Below are 16021 nucleotides of genomic sequence, written 5' to 3' on the forward strand. Positions count from 1 at the left end.
AACTAGTAATGCACACATTTTCCGTTGCTGCAAACTAGAACATTATGAAGGCCAACAATTGAAAATGTTGCCATTTTGTTGACAGATGTCAAGTGTATAAAATGAAAACAGAGAAACAGAAAAACAGACAGAAAAATGACTTCAGTCACAATAAAGGAATCCACACTATATTTCAGAAAAATGCATTATTTAATAAAGTAATTAACAAAACAATTAAAAGAAAAAAAAACATGGAATGGCATGCGGTAATATCCAACATACATACTTGATTGCTTATCTGTTAAGTGACCAGTGACAAATGCAGGATTTTAAAGAGACAAATCATTGGGAGGAGCCCAGGTGACCACTCTATTGGTTGGCCAAAATCCCATCCCTGACATGGTGAAGGGATCATGTTAAGGCCAGCATACAGTAAGCTCATATCATACCATATCATCAGTAACATTTTTCTGCTCCAATGGACCAAACTAGAAAACAAGCAAAGCCGGCTCAATGGGAAGAGCTGAAAACAGCTGCAACATCAGACAACACTACAACCAATACAGTACTTGTATGAGGATATGCATCGACACATTCAACATTGACACACACAGTAACTTGTGTGCCGCATACTGTGTTCACTTTACATTTTCATCAATCATTCTGCATACAATCGTGCTCCTTAGGGTGGGATAGCAGGCTGCGTGGATGTATAAAAAAATACTGATATGATAAGAAGAATAAATGTCTGTTGGGCTCCAGGGATTTCCTTGGATTTCATTTTCCAGCATTCAAGTCCCTGTAACATCTCAGGACATACTCAACAAGAAGCTTGATGGCCAGTGGCCGCCAGCATCCCTGTTGTGCTGATGAGAAACCTTAGTCAGGGCTAAGGCCACTGGTCAGGCCAGTCAGTGTGTTATCTTAGGGGGATTTGAGTTTTTTGGTCCGAGGAGAGGCTCCATTCTCAGCTTTAAGAACTCCGTTTTCATGGTGACCAACTAGCAGGAGAGACAGGAGGTGAGAAGTCAGGATCTCTACTAATGCAGCACATATCAGACATTCAGTGTGATCAGGAAAAATAAAGAAAGCACATGAAACATGTTTCATGAGCATGAGCAAGTGTTTATACTCACGTGAGTCTCTCTTCAGTGGCCGTAGGGCTTGTTTTGTGGCAGCCTTCTTGCGAACAGCCTGTTCGTGTCTGAACTCCCTCCAGCGCCTCAGCTGGAAGCGGATAAACTTCCAGAGTAGCCAAGATTGGGTCAAACATACCAGCAGTAGAACAGTCATCCTGAAGGGGCCCAAAGGCAAGAAGATTAGTGCAATTGTGTGATTAGGAAAATGGACCTGACACTGTGTGCCGAAGTTATACAATTACTTTCTGGCCCTGGTGTGTGTGTGTGTGCGATTGAAATAAGGTCTGAGGAATATTTGTTAAATTTCTCGTAGTTTGACAGTAACGGTAGTCCCGGACAACAAGGGGACCACAGTTTAGTCTGATCTGATTGTCCCATTTGCAACCGATGTTTCTGTGTTCAAGAAATCTGCTATTTCTGTTTCCTGGGTGAGAGTACTGCTGTCACACTTCACTACACATCACAAATAATAGCACTAAAATTAACAGTGGAGTAAATAAGCACTACTGTATATTCAAAGATATCTTTAAATAATGTCCTTACTAGTCATATTGTAACTGCAGGTGTAGTGAATTATGATTTTGAAATGTCAAACCCCATTTAATCCATTTGTGTTTTTACTTTGAAATACCATTTTCTGTCAGTGTCAAAATCCCTGGCCTCATCCACTTTGAATTTATGTTGTGAAAAAATAAACATCAGAAGTGTTAGCAGTGCCACAATATTAATCATTATCCACAGATATAGAACAAAGTTCATTACCTTATCAGTACAGTGTTGAAGTTGCCCATCTCCCAGTCCAGCCCCTGGTTCTCAGCACGAGCTAAGCCAAACCCAACAGCCAGGAACATCAGGGTCAGAGTGACCATCCGTGTAAACACAAAGCTGACCGCCCACATGTCAAACCTGAAGCACGACACACAGTGAAAATGTGATCATTAAAAAAGGTGCTGAGATGATCGACTGTGGCCAGTGATCATCAAACCAAACAAGGCAATAATAAAATGTAAAGCCACCAGGAGTCAAAAAGGTGGAAAACACTGAACAATGATACAGTAGCTTAAAGAGGAGGAGAGAACAACCAAGAGAAAAAATGGGGGTTTAAAGATTTCAGTATTTGTGATAAGAACATATCAATAAATCTTTAAGTCAAGTTAATAGCAATAAAAAAATATTATTAATATATAAGCCAAAACCATTAAACCTAGTGAGGTTACTTACATTTTCTGATGGTTCTCATCAGTGAAGTAAAAGAGTCTGGCGATGTGGAAGCCCAGCTCTGACACGTACTGGAGAAAAAGGAGTACCAGACCCACACGACTCATACTACACAAGAAAGGAGAGAGAAGCAGGCGATAGATTAATCCATTAGGGAACATCCATACAGGGTTTCATGAGAACCATATACAGTATTTCTAGATCATTGTTAACCACATATAAGCATCTACAGTATTTTATATAATATCAGTAGCAGTAAAGCTGAGTAGTGCAGTGAAATCTGCTGCTGCAGAGACATGCATTTCAGGACCACTAACTGATTCAAGAGTGTTTCAGTGTTTCATTGTTTTTTTCTGTTATTTATTTTCTTACTATGCATGCATTTTTTCCTTGACAAGTCTTTCAATTTAGTCCTTCTGCTGGATGCTTACTTTAACAAATAGGCTGCAGAAATGTGCAGCAGATACAGGGAGATGTACTGGAGCTGACGAGAAATCTCCTCCTGAAAAACAAACAGCCTTTATTTGCAAAAGGTACAGTAGTTTCAAATCCTGGAGCCATTTGTTCTTTCTCACTCTGTCTAATGCACATACATGCAGAACACACACAAACTGACACAAATACACACACACACACACACACACACACACACACACACACACACACACAGACAGCTTATCTAGTCACACTCCAGAACTCCTCCAGTTCCCAGGGCCTCCTTACTGACCTTGCGTACTTTCTGGAAGTAGAGCTCTGGCAAGGCATGGAGCCAGTAGGCCAGCTGAGTGAGGTAGAAAAACTTCACCTGAAACCTGGACCAGAAATACCGGCAGACAGCAGGAAGGGAGGAGAAAGACAGAAAGGGCAAGAAGGAGAGAGAGTCAGTGCAATTTACATTGCTGCCACAGTGATACATTCCTGATTTGATTTGTTTCCCATGACTGTTCAAAAAATTAACCTTTAAGAAATATGGTTATGCCAAGTAATCCTGCAAGGTGGCTGCCCAAACTCTATAATGTATGTTAACACAGCTGGTTAGTGTGCATGTTAAGGTTTTGGCTCTGTGTGCAAGATGTATGCAGAAGACTTTTTAGAACACTGCACAGGAAGGAAATGATAAGATACAATACAAAATCCAGGCGGTAGACTAAAACTAGATTACTAACCGATCAAAGCAACCATGGGCCCCAAAGTGTCTAGATTCACTGTGTGCCAATTATTTTGTATTACTCTGATTTTTCAAATTTGTTCTGAAATATGCACCACTAAAGTACAATATAAACTGAGCTGGTAAGGGCCTTAAGATGGCTTCTGCATTTTTATAGAGGGTCCTGTGCCAAAATCAAGTTTTAATAAATAAAATGTGCAAATTCTTAAATCAATTGTATTTAATCAAACTGTAACCATGCCAACTTAGGGGTGGAGGGTCTGAATTGGGGCCCACAGTTAATTTTTGCCCCGGGAGTCCCTTGCGGATCAATCCAGCCCTGGGGTAGACAAAATGAGGTCATTTTCTCAGAAAACTTAATTCCTGAAAAAGGAATTGATCGTTTTGAGCTAAATACCAGTTAGCACTATTTGTCAGGTATAAAAGAGGAAATCAGCACTTTGATGTGTGACTTTTTCAAAGCAACAGTCACCTAACTGTGCTCTAAAGTGACTAAAATATCAACACATAGCAAAATGCAGGTGAATTTTAAAGTACGGTAAATGGTAGAGCTGAAGTTAATTCACTCAACCAAAAATGAATTGGCTATTTTACTATTTTTATCGTGAATTAATCATTAGTCTTTTTTAAGCCAAAATGCCAGAAATGTACTGCTTTCAGCTTCTCAAATGTGAATATTTGTGTTTTCTTAGTTTTCTATTATAGTAAAACTGAATACATTTGGTTTTTGGACTATTGGTCAGAAAAACAAGACATGTGGGGGATAACTTGGGCTTTGGAAAATTTTGAGGTGCTTTTTTAAAAAAAATTAAAAACTTTAGGAACACACTTATGGTTTTATGGATAAATTAATATATGTAGATACTTCTAAAAAAATGTATGTTATTGTTATTGTAATTGTATATTGTTAATATAGTGTATCTTTTACTGAGAAAAAACACATAGCACTATCAGAGCTGGTTACACATCAGTCATACCTGAGGTGTACATGGGGATAGTTCTCCCAAAGGCTGCTGGGATGCAGGAGATATCCTTCCTGTGTAGAGAAATCAGAGAAAATAACACTTTATACTGTGTGTGTGTGTGTGTGTGTGTGTGTGTGTGTGTGTGTGTGTGTGTGTGTGTGTGTGAAAAACATCAGTTATCCTTGATAAGTTTTAAGAATATATGTGACATTTCCTTGACTAGCAAGTTGTCACTGAATACAATATGGTTTCAAAATCTCACTCACTGTTATGAGGATGTAAAAACTCCACACACTCGACACCAAGTGAAACACACACAGTTGACCCGATTCATTAAACTTGGTATTCTTGCTCTTGGAGAGGTGGAGCCGCCGGTTCACTTTCTGCAACGTGAACAACAATAGATCATGTGAATGCAGCTGGATCCAGTCAGAATGGGTGGCATGTTGCTCCTGTCATTGTCATGCACAAGGAAGTGTCACCGCAAATAACTGGGACAAGAAAAGACAGCAGATACTATTTATGGCTGCTGCTGAAAACAGTCCTCTTAAGAAGTATTCCTTTCAAGACACTTTGGAAACTGTGGTGATGGTGCTAAAATAAAACATCATCCCTCCTCGCTGGCCTATTTCTAAACAATGACACAAGGGCTCATACTTTCAGATGGATCAAATGCTACTTTCTCTTCCCGTCTCCACAACTTTATGCTAAGAGAACTGGAGCAACGTCAGTCTGATTTAGTCTGAAAAACACTCAGCATGCTGCTCTTGTGTTTTTTGATGTGGTATGTTTCAAACTGTTCTGTTTAAAATGCCCATTTAAGTCCCACAAAGTGCAATTGGATCCAAATACTTCACATACATGAATATATTCATAAAAAGCATACTTATATGTTACTGAGGAAACGATAAACAGGATGAGACATTATAGATATTTTATGTGTTTTTATCCAGGTTCATGACTGCAAAAAAAGGGACAAATTATTTTTCCCCTACTATTGATGGAATATCATACTATATAATAATATTTCTGGATAAGACGGTGTAGTCCCTCATTCGTCCAGGAGAGTTCTATCGTAGAAAGGGTCTCAATTGTGTCACAATTGAGAATGACTTCCGGATGGGAGCCGAAACGTCTTGATTCTGAAAACAGTGTCCAGATGACTACGACTGAAACCCTTTCTACAATAATATTTCTGATAACTCATTTTGGTTTCATTGACTTAATTTTAAGGGTCCATAATTTCTGAATCATTTCCAAAAAGTTACTTAGAAAGAAACAGGTAATTTGGTATTAATTACAGGGAAAATAGAGAATTTTGTTGAATTTGTACACTTGCAATTATTTATTTGCTGCATAACTTAGAGAATCTTTCAGTCAGTGCACATCAGGTCAGCTGAATATGCAGAAGTGAGAAATTGGTGTACGATTCAACAAATAAACAAGCATTACCCTCATTTTATTATTTACTCATTGCTTCGCAGCCTATTTTGGTGACCAGGAAACATATATTTGTTGCCTTTTTATGTCTGTTGAAAACAATCTAGAAGGACCTCTCTGTGTGACATCTACTATGCCTCCACTCGTGACTGACTGATGCATGGTGCCACAGTGACTGGGTACTTACATCCAGAAGATACTCCTGCACCACTGCATGGAGGATGATGGCGATGAAGAAATAGAAGAGGATGGTGGCACAGTCCTTCCATCCGTAATGGTACAACGTCACTTCTCCCTCTAAGCACACACAGGAGAGGTCAAACACACGCACAGCACATGTTTGCAATCAGGAGGTGTGTTAGACATCCTGGAGCAATGAGAACTGTTCTTGTAATCATAATTCAATGACAGTAACATAATGATGCAACATGGAGGAACAGCAGCAGCAGAAGTGAAACTGTGAAATGTATGAACTGTAGATAGGTCATAGGCTGTGAATTGAGTATTTAATAATAATTCCTCAACTGCACTGCATACCTGGTGATAGTGTGGTGACATTGTACTGAGGCTGAATGAACAGTATGGCCGTCTTGGCTGTTGCCTGGAAATTAGACAAGATGGTAATTAGCAACATATGTCAGTGAACCTGTATGAATGCAACCTCAAGAGGCAGGTCATCAAAGTATCATCAAAGTATGCATGTGGGTTTGTGACAGGTGTTTGAGAGCGAGTGAGTGATTAAAATTGCCTGCTGAGAGCTGTATTCCTTAAGCAGTGCTGCAGAAGTCTTGTCACTGACCTGGGATGTGGAAGCGGTAACAGCAGAGCCTCCCCAAATTATTTTATGTCAAGCATCCCCACAAAGACATGCATTAGACCTGTATTTCCCAACCTTTTTGGCTTGCGACCACAAAGCAATACCTAGCTGCAACCCCTTGTCACAGGTTGCGTATGTCTACGAACTGTGACTAGTTCAATCAAATGGGGATTTTCAGATTTCATTCATTGTTACATCTGAGTAACTTCTGCAGGCCAGAAGAGGTAGAACTAGCCAGTATCTCACAAGACATATGATTTAGGACTTAGATTATTGACTAATCTCCCAATTATTTTTGCAATTAATTGAATAATCATTTATTTTCCATAATGTCAGAAAATCAGAGAAAAATGCAGATCACAATTTCCCAGAGCCCAAGGTGATGTTTTTAAATGGCGTGCCTTGTTTTGGCCACCCAACAGTCCAAAACACAAAGATATTCAATATACAACAATATAATAATAATAATATAAAAAATCCTCACTTTTGAGAAGCTGAAACCAGAAAATGCATATTTTGCTTGATAATCTATTTAAGCAATTAAAATTGTCAAAATTGTTGTCAGTTGACTAATGGTTTTAACACTACAAAGATCATAGAAAATGATTTTGTGTCTCAGATGTCTTTCTTATCTGGTTAATCAACTTGTGAACCCTCACGTTTGTCTCATGCAAATCCCATTTTAGTAGATATGACTTGGTACATAGTCATAGTCATAGTCATCCATACTGAGACCCCTCAAGGGACCCTTTTGGTCCCCTGGCACCAGTTTGGGTCACCAGTCATTCCTTGCTTGCCGAAGTAACCTGTCAATGCCCAAACTGGAAATTCAAGACCAACTATAGCACTGCTGCTGTCTTTTTCCGAAACGAGAAATATTAAGGAAATCCCCTACTTATTTTTTTACTCTGCCAGCTGTGTAATCATAACCAAACCAGGGTTCCGGATTGAAACTTTACTATATGCTCAAGCTGCGGCGTGGGAGGCTGTCTGTTCGTATGTAGGAGAAGCTATTAGCTAATGAGACACCTTAATAATTTAGTCACTGTATGTCAGTGGGGAAATCCCTTTGGGTCAAAGCTCAGCTGAGCCCACGGCAGCCAGCAGCAGCGGCTCAAAGATTGAGACGTGGCAGTTAACGACCACTGTCAAGCTAGCGACGAAGAGTCATACCGCTTCCGGCTACGCTTTCCAAAATAAAACTCCACAACGTCGGAGGTGTGGTAAAATTCACTCTAAGCAACAGCGACGCTTTTAATTTGTAGACTGAAAACGCTTTACTTCCTGTATTAATTGGGCTCTCTGTGGTAACTGACAAATATTGTAATCAAAATGTTGCAGCGGACTGTCTATACTGGAAACTGGGACAAGACATTGTCAAAAGGGTAAAACGTGAATTTTAGGAAATAAGTTACATTACGTCGTTTTTGAGTAGCCACTTATGTCTATGCCAGCATATGAGTTTTCATTCGTATCCCTGTTTAAGAAACTCCCTTTGGAATTAAAGTATGACGAGCAAGACACCGAAAACTTTAAAAACATATGTTCAACTAGCAATAAACGTGTAAAGTTGCAGTTTATAACTTGCTAGTTCCAGCTGTAACTTTCTGGCTAAGTTTTAAATCATACGTCGCTACTTTGGTTCCGAACAGAGCAACATTCATTGTTCACAAAACTTGTAAAAACTCTAGCAAGTAGCCACCATATCCGCGGAACTGATTACACCGATAGAAGGCTCAGTCAAACACGCCAACATTTTTACAAAGCAATATCTCGTTTCGACCGAATAAGATTCAATTTCGCACCAAGTTACATCTTTGAATGTGCAGCAGGCTTGCCATCTTAAAACAGCTGAGTGAGACGAGGGAAGAAAAGAGAATCTGAGTTCATCTCACCTCAAACATCAATCCAATCAAAATGAAAATCACCAAACTGAAGACGATGTCGGCATGGTTTTGAATTAGGAATTCCTGGCTGAAGAAAGGGTAACTCTTGTTTCTTCGGCGAAATGCCATGTCAACTCAATGGTGTTTTCCTTGCTATTTTATAAATCAGAATTTTTCTGACTACGAAGTTCTGGAGTTAACTTTCTCACTGATATGCGCATGCGCAGCTTCTTAAAGGGCGAGTGCCATAAATACCTTCTTTGAGGCCATTTACAGAATAAGTTCAGTCTGACATGACAAAAGACCATTTCAACCTGAGTGATCACAGAGCAGTGCACGTGTTAAATGCTCAAAAACATTCAGAAAAGTCAACGTTTGACCGTTCAACTAAAAAACGACCTACTTTGACACCATAAATAAAAAACATTGATCAAAGTTGAAATAATTGCAAACACTTATATTCCACTCATCCCAATATGTAGGCTATTTATTGCTTATTTAAAGCCACCAGTGGCCTTGCACTTCACAGTTCAAAATTTCATATAGGCAGTCACCTGGGTGCAAGAGAAAACCCAGCATCATTTCACTGCTTTGTTAGTGGATTTCACCCCTTTTACAGAACAGCAATGAGCAAAAATGCATTTGCTCCCTACAAATAACAATCAAGAGCACATAAAAAGTCACTACAAGTACCTCATAAGCATCTTTTCAATAGACAGTTGAAAGCTTTTTTAAGTCAGTGCCTGAGACATTATTTCCCCCCCAACATAATGTAAATTCAAAAAACATTTTAGCAATTACATGGTCAACATGTAAATAAAGTTAAAACATCAAACACAGTTTTGCCAGGTTGACACACTAGCCCTGCTCAAAGCAATGCCAGTTGACATGATTATACAAAAAAAATGCAGAATATTATTCTCTGAGGGGATCAGGGATTTGTTTTCTTTAATGGGAATAACAAAAAATTTCACAGCAATAGACGTATGGTACAGAAGATACTTGTGCTTTCAAGAAGCCAACAAAGCTCTGGCTTGCACTGAGATGGTAAAGATTCAGAGGTCAGACACTCCTGTCCCTTTTAGATCTCTAGGAATCATTTCTATATTTCATAACTGCTGGCAACAACATGAACAACAGCAGTTTCGGTATGTAATATAGAGATCATCAGTTGTCCGAGATCATAAAAAAGCAGCTAATTTCTTATGATGTTTTGATCTAACTCATGGCTACTTCTTTAATATGTAATTACAATCTAGCAGAACCAGTGTTCACTTTTTTTGCACGGTATGATTCTTGAGGCTTAAGTTTGCTGCCAAAAGAACTGAAGAAATGTTTAATGGATGTCAGGTAGAAGGTGTGTCTGAGCTCCATACACCACCTTTGTGGCCAATTAGCTCTTTAATTAGCTTCGTCATGTCTGATGAAAACACTGCTGAAGGTTTCACCTCTGTGTGTCCAACATTTAGAAAATAGTTTATGATTTGAGAAGAGCACAGGCTAGCTTAGCACAATCCCAAAATTGTTGCATATACTGACATAAAGAGGTGAAATTTCTGCCAGGCTTCTCATCCTACAGCAGTGAGCAGATGAAAAAGCAGCCTTCCAAAAAGCTGGTGTACTCCTTTAATGTTGGATAAGTTGCTGTTCCCTGATTCTCTCTTGAGAAAGCTAGAAGTTATCTTCTTCATCTCTTCGGGACATTATGAGCTGCCTCCTGGGACCTGTGAGATGAGGGGCACTAGACGAGGAGTCCAGCACTCCAGAGTCTAATTTAGGAGTGGAAGTACAGCGGGGTCCAACCTGGCTCATGAGCCCACGTATATCTCTCTGAAGGGCTGGGTCGCTGGGGATTGAGTTGAGGCGCACTCCCTGTTCTAGACCCCAAATGTCCCGGTCTAAACGGGGGTTACTGGCACTGCTGGGAGACTGAGGATCAGCGCTGAAATATAAGGTTGAACTTGACTCTGTAGGGCAGAAGTACTGCTCCGGACTGTCTCCAAACACAGACTTACCCTCTGGTGAGCTACGTTTGAAATCTGATGTAGGTGACTCCAGTGGGCTCTCCATCTCCAGACTGTCATCCTCTTCTTCAGGTTGTTCGGTTGATGTGGGCTCGCTCACGCTCTGGAACTCGTCTTTGCAGTCCGAGAGAGGTGCCAGGCCTTTCCCCTGAGACTCAGAGGTGGAGACACCCCCGCAGCTGCCTCCTGCTGTGATAGTGATGCCCTCGTTACTCTTAAACTCTTGGTTGTACTCCTCCATGTCCAGTATGGTTGCTGCTCCGCCGGCCCCATACGCTCTGTTGATCTTCCCCAGGTCTCCTGTTTTCAGAGCCAACCGGATTAGGAACCAGTGGTGGTGGTAGCAAGGGCAGGAGCTGTTAGGCCGGTCCCCACAGGTTCCTGGGTGCTCCAGCAGAGAGCCAGCCACACCTGAGAGGGAGAAGCTGCCGTGGTTTTGCATGGAGGGAGCGGGCAGGCTTTTGTCCCCAAGAGAGAAGGAGGACTCCCCTCGTTCTATACATGTGCTGCCCATGTGGTTGTGGTTTGTACCCTGGGAGATCTCTGTTGACTTGGGGTGGAGGAAGCGGTAGTATAGGACAAGAGAGGTAGCGCCTGGGAAGCAAGGAACAGGAAACGTTGTTTTAGTATGCTTGTTACAAGCAATATTTCTTCTTCAATTCACTGGCAATGATCAAGTGAAGAATACTTAAAAATTATATTTCAGTTAGTTTATAAAGGTATCAGGAGATATTTTTAATTTAGTCATAGTGTGTTTATAATGTCCTTTTTGGGTCTAATCTTAATTTTAATGAATTCCTACAAACAAGTTGTACAGCCAATATTGAACTAAAATATAGTTTATGTCTTGAAAGTCACCAAAGTCAAACATAAACATGCAATAGGCAAGGATTTTAAAGAAAAAATACACATGCTCTGCTATATATAGTCCAAATCACAATGTAGGGCTGCAGCAGGGAACACTGCACCCACCCTGGCTTTGCCTAAATTAAAGTCCGGTGTTGGGTATGGACTTCACAGACAAGTACAGTAACCATACAGAACTGACCAGCATTTGACCTTCTCACTTCACTTGTTTTTTTTTTGGTATCCTATGGTCCTATCTTTTGGTACCTACAGCTCACGGTTTATTATCATGTTCAACTATATCAAAAATGACTGAAATAACAGAATATCCTACATATGAATATTTTGCACGTAAGATCTTTGTTAGGATGGTAAATTTGCGCCACATTTATGTTTATACTATTATTTAGCAAGTAGCACTTATTGGGCAATTATTATTTCTAATGCAATAATAGCTGTGTTGTCCTACTTAGAATTACTTTTAACCCATTTGAATCACCATCGGGGTTGTATTACTCAGATACCACAGAAACTATTAGATGTTTTGACACTAGTCTAATTATAAGATCTAAACATCAAAACATCTGAGACAAATTTGTTCCAAAACAAAGGGTGCGCACATTGAAAGAGTGACTCACCGATGAGAAAGCTACACAGCACAGTGGTGGGAAGGGTCATGCTATCCCATGATGCTTCGCTAAGGAAGTCGGAGGCGGCCAGCAGCAGAGTGGCATTCTCCACCAGCATGAACTGAAGGAGGAGAGAAGGTCACACCATCAGTCATCTGGAGACAGCTTTACGTCACTGTAAGCTGAGGACGCAGAGGTGAGGATGACAATGCAAACTATCTGCCTGTGTGTGTGCAGCTGCCCTGTGTGTAAGTCAGTGAGGCAGTGCTGTACATGGAATACAAAACAGCGTATTGAAAACAGGCACCAGAATCAAACACAGCGAAAACAAGATGAGAAACAGCACTTTCAAAAGTCACGTCTTACTGCATAAAAACTGGCCATGCGAAAACGCGAGGGCCCGTCTTTGACGTTGAGGAAGAGGAAGACATGGACGAGCCCCATGATGCCATTAAAGGCACGCCAACACCAAGGGCCAGTGCAGATGTCTGGTTGCTGTGATACCAGCCAGAAGGAGGCCGTGAGCCAGTGGAAACCTGGAGGTCAACGTAAAAATAGACTAGGAGATAAAAGCGCAATAGGGGATCCATATGCAGTGTATCAAGCTGATGCAGAGAAGCAAGTGAAAAACTTGATTAAAAGGACATGCAGCATCACTCTAAGGATAATGACATCACTTATTAACTTACGTGTAAATTAATAAAAATCTGATGTTTTTTATTATTTATAAATTATGAGGAACATAACACTGGGTTAGACATTGAGCTCTATTTAAATTTGTGCACCATGTTACTATACTGCAATCTTCTATTATCATTTTATTGCACCCTTTCTCTTCCTTTCAGTGGTGTCAGACTTAAGCGTTAGTTACACAAAAGCGCCCATGGAACTTGCTGCTCACCTGCTACTCCACAGACCCACCAGTTAAAGACCCTGGCAAAGAACATGAGGCAAGTCACCCTTGCACCCAGCATGCCTGCCCTCCACACCAGCTGGCATAGCAGGGCTGCTGGAGGCATGGCCAGGTGGCCCGGTCGTATCAGACAGCAGGCTCTGCTGTACAGCACCAGAGCCCAGGAAATAGACAGAATACACAGACCACAGCAATAGGCCACTGTAGGTAAAAACAGAAGGAGGAAATATGATTAAAAAAAACATTATTTCTTATTCAGAGACTTGTCTAGAACAACTGACATGCCACAAACAAGATGTAGAGCCAATAATTCATGCTAAGATCAGTTTACCTGGGGACATGATGCCCACATCAGTGGACACCACGACATATGCCTGCAGCAGGCTCTGAGGCAGTGTGAGGACGAGGGCTTCCAGCAGCCAAAGAGCAGCAACATCTGCCTGCTGCATCACAGCAGCTCCAAGCTCGGCAACGGAGTCCTGCATACGCAACATAGACCTCATGCAGTCCCATAACCTGCCAGAAGAGGGAGACAGAGACAGATACCAGAGAATTGATACACAGTAACCTCATGGTGAAGGTTTCAATGACAGATTGATATTAATAGAATTTCTGTGTTCTTCTATATTGCAAATGATGCATTATTTTGTAATATAATATCTGCAGTTGCAAAGATCTTACCTTCTGAAGATGCCCAAGTGAAGTATGTGTATTACAGAGAGGTAGCATCGCCTGTCATCACCGTCATCATAGTACCATTTCATACTTAGCAGTTGAACTGCTGTCCCCGGTAGAAAGAGGCCAAGAGTGAGGCCCGCCCACTGCGTCTCCTCATTCCAAAGGTAAAACCCTATACAGTAGATCACTAACACGCACACAAACAACAGATACAGACACAGATGCAAGGTGGTATAAGTATTTTGTGTTTCTATGTCAAGTGGGATTTGTTTTCATATCATTAAGTACAGTCTGATTTGTCATATAGTAATGCCGTTTTTAAAGGAAACTGCACATAAAACCCAGCATAGCATATGCGTGAGGATTTGTTTAGAGCTGCAGAGGCCAGCCGAGTCCTTGAGAAATTAAAGAGCACATACACCTTGCTCAAGTGAATTGTCCTTTAATTTAAGAGGAAGCTGTTCTAATGAGATGATACAGGCTCCACCAAGAAGAGACCAGAGTCTGACTCCTGGCTTGTAATTATTTGTCTTTAGTTACTCAAGACTTCTTGCAAATACTTGTCAAGGACCAGAAAGTGCTTCTCATTATTGATTCTATTGATCATTTTTTCTGTGACAGGCTGAGGCAACACAGTATTTTTATCTTCTGAGAATACCTGCTGAAGGCAGTCACACTTTGTACACATCCAGTCACCTGTCTCTCTTGTGTCCTGCCCTTGCTCCATTGATCTGCTTAGTCAGGGAACCATCAAACCTGAGTGCTGCACACTGTTTTCAATACAGACACCAGATGTACATTAATTGAAATATAATATTAGTAATAACTATAATAATAACCTATTTAATAATATATGTTTTGGGACCCTGGGTGCAAGAGAAATGTAAAAAGGTGAGGATTGTTCCTATAGGTATAAAGGACAGCCTTTTTCTGCACAGGTTAATTGTTACATTTAATCATTTTCGGCTTTGTGACCCTGCTGAATGACCCCTGGAGGTTTTGGGGCCCCAGTTTGGCCAGCCCAGCTGGGCTAACCAATGCCGATGTCAAATGAAAAGAAAAAGCTAGCTAGGTTTGCCAATTCAGCAGTAACGGCTGTGCTATAGCATTACCATTTGAATTGTGTTTCTAACCTGAACTGCTGCTGGGAATGCTCCAGCACGAAGCATCATGGCTGAGCAACAGCTTTTCTTCATTCATTAAAGCCAACGAAAATACTCCACCCAAATACAACATCCCCTGCCCTGCTTTAATATTCAGTTTCAACCCACACCAGCAAACTAGCAGCCCGCTAGCGCGGGGAATTCTATGCCCACTTACGAGCGCTCCGTTCGGCCACAATAACCAGCGCCGACGCGCCGAGGAGGACCGCCTGGCACCACGCTACCCAGCATCCGCTCCGCCGGGCCACCGACGGCATCCTGCGGGCGACCGCCCCAGCAGCGTTTATCATGATACAGAAAGGTGGGAGAGTGAATAAACCGGTGACATTATCCTGGGCATCCTTGACTTTAGGAACATCCGCTCCCTTCTTCTCCCGCTGCCTGCCCCCCGTCAAAAATATGTGACGTCACTGCGTGGTTTTAAAGGGGCATCAGTTTACCGACCGTCCCTGTGACTGTTACTGTACACAGCTCACCTCCCTCCACCTTGGAAACTTGACCTCTTCTCCACCGCAGATCACTTCAAGTCACCTAATGTTTAATTGGAGGTATATCTTACTTATATTACATCATTTATATTATGTATATGCTACTTTTCCTAATGATACTTATTGATCTGAGTTTGAATTTCCTCCCATATAGGTCAGGGACACCCTGCGTTTGCAGGGTTTCTGTGTTTTTCTTTTTAAGGAATTATTCAACCCTGTGCTAACTGACAAATAATATTATTTTATTGATCCCTGTTGTGACATTCTTCTTCCATTGCTTTTCTTGCAGGGAGTCAAAAGAGTCGGGGTCAGCTCCAGAGCAGCTGGTAGACAAGCTGTGACCTGATCAGGAGTGTCATCAGCATTGAAGGTGCATGCTCTGTAAGTTGTAAGTAGTCTCACCATTTGATGGCCACTTTGAACAATAGGCCATCTGAAACCCTTTTTAAACTGTAATCTGAGGTTCACAGAACGCTGCTACACAGAAAGTCATAGAGCATGTCTGGCCTGCAACAATGTGTTATATTTGTGTGTATCTGTGGGCCATTCACGCATTTTTCAAGATATATGGTTGTTAAATGTCAGTTTTATTCTTTTACAGTTAGCTTGTGTTTTAGTTAAGCGAAGTGCTACTTAGCAATAATCTAACATGTTTTTATATGTCGGAA

General features: G+C 41.1%; 2 protein-coding genes across 3 annotated transcripts; both read right to left on the reverse strand.

Moving 5' to 3' along the window:
* Positions 1 to 170: 170 nt before the first annotated feature.
* On the reverse strand, positions 171 to 8851 carry tram2 (translocation associated membrane protein 2). Of its 2 annotated transcripts, none has more exons than XM_044169917.1 (11): positions 8622 to 8851; positions 6447 to 6510; positions 6097 to 6206; positions 4736 to 4852; positions 4482 to 4540; positions 3064 to 3148; positions 2768 to 2838; positions 2340 to 2444; positions 1881 to 2024; positions 1116 to 1273; positions 171 to 980 (listed from the first exon to the last, which is right to left on the reverse strand). In XM_044169917.1, the coding sequence occupies exons 1-11, from the start codon at positions 8739 to 8741 to the stop codon at positions 904 to 906; spliced, it is 1110 nt and encodes a 369-aa protein (XP_044025852.1). In that variant the 5' UTR covers positions 8742 to 8851; the 3' UTR covers positions 171 to 903. The 2 variants fall into 2 exon arrangements, with proteins under 2 accessions (XP_044025852.1, XP_044025850.1); XM_044169915.1 differs by lacking the exon at positions 8622 to 8851 and adding an exon at positions 8532 to 8582.
* Positions 8852 to 9072: 221 nt separating this feature from the next.
* On the reverse strand, positions 9073 to 15275 carry xkr5a (XK related 5a). Its single transcript, XM_044169909.1, has 7 exons — positions 15023 to 15275; positions 13706 to 13889; positions 13356 to 13540; positions 13013 to 13225; positions 12478 to 12647; positions 12121 to 12232; positions 9073 to 11230 (listed from the first exon to the last, which is right to left on the reverse strand). The coding sequence occupies exons 1-7, from the start codon at positions 15153 to 15155 to the stop codon at positions 10284 to 10286; spliced, it is 1944 nt and encodes a 647-aa protein (XP_044025844.1). The 5' UTR covers positions 15156 to 15275; the 3' UTR covers positions 9073 to 10283.
* Positions 15276 to 16021: the final 746 nt, after the last annotated feature.

This window comes from Siniperca chuatsi, linkage group LG16, assembly GCF_020085105.1.
Source record: "Siniperca chuatsi isolate FFG_IHB_CAS linkage group LG16, ASM2008510v1, whole genome shotgun sequence".
NCBI lineage: Eukaryota > Metazoa > Chordata > Actinopteri > Centrarchiformes > Sinipercidae > Siniperca > Siniperca chuatsi.